This window comes from Scylla paramamosain, chromosome 29, assembly GCF_035594125.1.
Source record: "Scylla paramamosain isolate STU-SP2022 chromosome 29, ASM3559412v1, whole genome shotgun sequence".
Lineage (NCBI taxonomy): Eukaryota > Metazoa > Arthropoda > Malacostraca > Decapoda > Portunidae > Scylla > Scylla paramamosain.
The window spans coordinates 17,264,380-17,269,379 of NC_087179.1; the positions used below are offsets into that span (position 1 = coordinate 17,264,380).

Below are 5,000 nucleotides of genomic sequence, written 5' to 3' on the forward strand. Positions count from 1 at the left end.
GGAGGAGGAGAAAGAAGTGAAGAAGGAAGGGTTATCTATTGGACAGGTAGAGAGAGAGAGAGAGAGAGAGAGAGAGAGAGAGAGAGAGAGAGAGAGAGAGAGAGAGAGAGAGAGAGAGAGAGAGAGAGAGAGAGAGATCCAGTTACCAAGACAAATCAAATGAAAAAATTAATCTTCCCAAATCTCTCTCTCTCTCTCTCTCTCTCTCTCTCTCTCTCTCTCTCTCTCTCTCTCTCTCTCTCTCTCTCCCTTCAAACACACCGTGACGCAACCACAGCCCCTCTTCCCTCCCCCCTCCCTCCACATGGCATAGGTATGAAAGGGAGAGGAGGGAGAGAAAGGGAGAGAGAGGGAGAGGAGAGGGAGAGGGAGAGGGATGAAATAGGTCGGGTTCAATGGAGGGAATCCTGGTTGGTCCCTACTCTCTCTCTCTCTCTCTCTCTCTCTCTCTCTCTCTCTCTCTCTCTCTCTCTCTTCTTTTTCTTCTTCCATCTCTTCTCTTTCGTTATTTCTCCCTCCATCTCTCTCTCTCTCTCTCTCTCTAACAACTTCGCGAAAAATCAGAGAGAGAGAGAGAGAGAGAGAGAGAGAGAGAGAGAGAGAGAGAGAGAGAGAGAGAGAGAGAGAGAGAGAGAGAGAGAGAGAGAGAGAGAGAGATTTTCCCTGTCCCCTCTCACCTCTCCCTCCCGTCCTCTCTAGACCCTTCATGGGAACTCCCACGGAGAGAGAGAGAGAGAGAGAGAGAGAGAGAGAGAGAGAGAGAGAGAGAGAGAGAGAGAGAGGAATATAACTAATAATTTCATGGTTATTATAAAAGATGCTCTCTCTGTCTCTCTCTCTCTCTCTCTCTCTCTCTCTCTCAGCGTGTATAGGCCTCTTTGTCAAGCCTATAGAAAGGATCTCGAAGGACCTGTTGCAGAGAGAGAGAGAGAGAGAGAGAGAGAGAGAGAGAGAGAGAGAGAGAGAGAGAGAGAGAGAGAGAGAGAGAGAGAGAGAGATTTATCATATTTCCTGTTTCATCTCTCTCTCTCTCTCTCTCTCTCTCTCTCTCTCTCTCCTTTTTTCACCCTTTTCGTTTTTTTTTCCTTGCCTCTCCAGCCTACCCTTTTTTATGTAGACCTCTCTCTCTCTCTCTCTCTCTCTCTCTCTCTCTCTCTCTCTCTCTCTCTCTCTCTCTCTCTCTCTCTCCCCTGGTCTTCCTAACACGATTAAGAGAAATGAAATAAGAAACAGAGAGAGAGAGAGAGAGAGAGAGAGAGAGAGAGAGAGAGAGAGAGAGAGAGAGAGAGAGAGAGAGAGAGAGAGAGAGAGAGAGAGAGAGAGAGAGAGAGAGAGAGAGAGAGCAGTTTCTAAATACGACCCAAATTGAAATAAATAGCAAAACTTCAAATTTAAGACATTCCCTCCCTTCTTCCCCAGCTGAGTGTTGAACAGTGGTCAGTCAATGATGAAACTGATATTTCTCCTCTTCTCTCCTCTTCCTTCGTCAGCGTTCCTTCAAGATACCAACGAGTCTTCCCTTTTCTTTCCTTCTTTTTCATCTGAAGTCCTTCTTTCCTCTCTCACCAGCTCAGGGAACTTAAAATTACCTTTCCTTTCCTTCGCTTCACTTCTTCAGTTCAGGGTCCCTTCTTCAGCGTCTTAAACCCTTGCTTCCCTAGTCCAGACCCTTGAAGACATAAAGACGACCCTTCATCCCTGATTTTCTTTTTATTTCTTTGTCTAGACCCCTGGAGACGTCAAAATACCCTTCCTTCTTTCCTTCCCCTTACGTTTTTAGTCAAGGGTCCTCTTCCCCTTCCCCCTCCTTCGACTCGTTTCCTTCCATTCCCTCTCTCTTCCTTCTCTCACACCCTTCGTCTCCCTTCCTTCTTAGTTCAACGCCCCTTCCTCCCTCCCCTTACCTCTTAACACCATTCCACACCACCCCTCTCTCTTACATTGACACACCCCTTCCTTCTCCCCTCACCCTTCCATCAACTCTTCCCCCTTACCTCTTTTGTCCACGGGCCCTTCACCAGCTCCGGGTTGACCACCTTGTGCCACCTCTGCTGACATTGTACATCACTTCTGTCCAGGAACCACCCGGCGATCACCTCCCATTTCTCCCCGTGTTGCTCCACTAGGCTCTTCAGCTTCTGCAGGAGGGAGACACGGCCAGAACGGGGGTGTTAGTAAGGGACTGAGAGACTGAGTCTGAGGAGCAGGGGTGTTTGAGAGAATGAGGGATGAGGGATGAGAGAGAGAGAGAGAGAGAGAGAGAGAGAGAGAGAGAGAGAGAGAGAGAGAGAGAGAGAGAGAGAGAGAGAGAGAGAGAGAGAGAGAGAGAGAGAGAGAGGCAAAGAATGGAGATGGCGCAAGAGGAAGAGAGAGGGAGAGAGGATGTGCAAGAGAAAAGGAGAGCCATGAGGGAGAAAGGGAGAGGGTTAGGAGAGAGAGAGAGAGAGAGAGAGAGAGAGAGAGAGAGAGAGAGAGAGAGAGAGAGAGAGAGAGAGAGAGAGAGAGAGAGAGAGAGAGAGAGAGCTAAAAGGAAAGGAAATAGGGAAGGATTACTTAATACCAAAGAAGGGAGGGAGGGAGGGAGGGAGGGAGGGAGGGAGAGGAGGAGGGAGGAAGGGAGGAAAGTATCTTTATTTTTACCTATTTTCCACCTCCACGGAAGGAGGAGGAGGAGGAGGAGGAGGAAAGAAGTGAAGAAGGAAGGGTTATCTGATGGAGAGAGAGAGAGAGAGAGAGAGAGAGAGAGAGAGAGAGAGAGAGAGAGAGAGAGAGAGAGAGAGAGAGAGAGAGAGAGAAACGAATAAAGTTAACAAACAATATAACACTCTCTCTCTCTCTCTCTCTCTCTCTCTCTCTCTCTCTCTCTCTCTCTCTCTCTTCCATCCCTTCCCTTTCTTCCTCCTCCTCTTGTCCCTTTTCCTTCTAATTCACTTCCCTCCTCCTCCTCCTCCCCCTCTTCCTCTCCTCTCTCATACCTGTTCCTGCCACTCTTCCTCTCCTCCTCCTCCTCCTCTTCTTATCGGTTCCTTTCATAATAGTTTGTAGTCTCTCTCTCTCTCTCTCTCTCTCTCTCTCTCTCTCTCTCTCTCTCTCTCTCTCTCTCTCCTTTCTTTTTCTATTCCTACTTTTCTTCATTCTAATCCTCTCACCACCTCCTCCTCCTTCTCCTCCTCCTCTCCCACCCCCACAAAGACACTCTCCACTCTCCCTCCCTCTCCTCCACTCTCCCAGCCTCCCTTTACCACAACCCACACCATCCACTCTCACAAACAAGCCCTGAACTTCCACTCTCCCAGCCTACACACTGCCTGCACCTCCACTCTCTCTCTCTCTCTCTGAAGTCCCACCTATGAAATATTTTACTACCTTCCCCTCCATCTGGTAAGTGGAGGTGTGGTACAGACTGGGCCGAGTTCTGAAACGCCTTGCTGTCTCAGATCCAAAGGTGATCTGCCGGGTTTTCAAGAGTGTTTTTCAAGTGTTTTTCTTCCCGTTAGCTATGTAGAAATCTTGTTAATCTGTCGCTGGAGCCTTGGAGACGCCCTTGAAAACCCGCGTCACTTCAAAAATATATGTTTCCTTGTTTCAGAATACAAATTCCACCTTTGTTTACCTACCTATCCACCCCGCAGCCTCTCCCACCTCTCCTCATTCACCACTTCTCGAGTCACCACGGGCTGTACACATCCCCAAACACACCGACAGATACCCATTCACGCATCCACGGCCTCTTCCACCTCACCTCATCCTCCTCCTTGTTCCAGCGCCCCTTGTTCACCAGTTTCTTGAGTCTCCCCTGCCCTCCACACGTAGCCCCCACCTCGCCGTCAAGGGAAGAGCTCTCCTCGTATTCCTCATCACTCCCTTCTTCCCCCGAACACCAGTCCTCCTCCGTCACCAGCATGGAGGATGTGTTGGTGGCGCTGGTGGTGGTGGTGGTGGTGCCGCTGCTGGTGCTGTGGGAGAGAGAGAGAGAGGGGGGTTAGTGGTGGTGTGGATAGAGAGAGAGAGAGAGAGAGAGAGAGAGAGAGAGAGAGAGAGAGAGAGAGAGAGAGAGAGAGAGAGAGAGAGAGAGAGAGAGAGAGAGAGAGAGAGAGAGAGAGATTATGGACAAGATAAGCAATAACAACATTTAAAGATAAACAGAGCGGAAAGGAGGAAGGAAGAAAGAGAAAGAACGAAGGAAGAAAAGAAGGAAGGAAGAAAGGAAGAAGAAAGGAATAATATAACAGAAGTGGAAGAGAATGAATGAATAAATGAATAAATAAATGAATGAATGAATGAATGAATGAATAAAAACAGAAAAAAAAATATACTGGAAAGCTACGGAAATGAAATAGAGAGAGAGAGAGAGAGAGAGAGAGAGAGAGAGAGAGAGAGAGAGAGAGAGAGAGAGAGAGAGAGAGAGAGAGAGAGTAACGAACACTAATGGCTTCTTATCTTTGTCTAAATATTTGTCGAACAATCTTGAGCCTTCCATTACAAGAGGGAAAGAGAGAGAGAGAGAGAGCGTGGAGAGAGGGAGAGGGAGGGAAAGAAGGACGGAAGGAAGAAAGGGAGAGGGAGGGAGAGAGGGAGAGGGAGATGGTGGTGGTGATATGTGTTGTGTCAAGACAGCTCAAGTGTGTGGTCAGGGAGAGAGAGAGAGAGAGAGAGAGAGAGAGAGAGAGAGAGAGAGAGAGAGAGAGAGAGAGAGAGAGAGAGAGAGAGAGAGAGAGAGAGAGAGAGAGAGAGAGAAATTCCATCCATACGTATTCACATTACTCATAAAACAACAACAACAACAACAAAAATAATAATAATAATAATAATAATGATAATAATAATAATAATAATAATAATAATTACACATTTTCCAAGGTATTTAAAAGAATGGTCATTTTTTTTGGTCCTTTTCGTGTCCATAAATATTTGAAAACCCATAATTAGGTTAAAAGGAACGCTCTCTCTCTCTCTCTCTCTCTCTCTCTCTCTCTCTCTCTCTCTCTGTCTTGTCATCT

General features: G+C 47.4%; 1 protein-coding gene across 1 annotated transcript in view; it reads right to left on the reverse strand.

The window, feature by feature from the left end:
- LOC135115655 (myb-related protein B-like) overlaps positions 1-5,000 on the reverse strand; it is a 35,622-nt gene that overhangs the window by 23,872 nt on the left and 6,750 nt on the right. Inside the window, exons 2-3 of the mRNA XM_064032579.1 lie at positions 3,743-3,956; positions 1,995-2,138 (exon numbers count right to left, since the gene is read on the reverse strand). Of these exons, the coding sequence (XP_063888649.1) occupies positions 1,995-2,138; positions 3,743-3,956 (358 nt within the window). The remainder of the gene's footprint in view (positions 1-1,994; positions 2,139-3,742; positions 3,957-5,000) is intronic.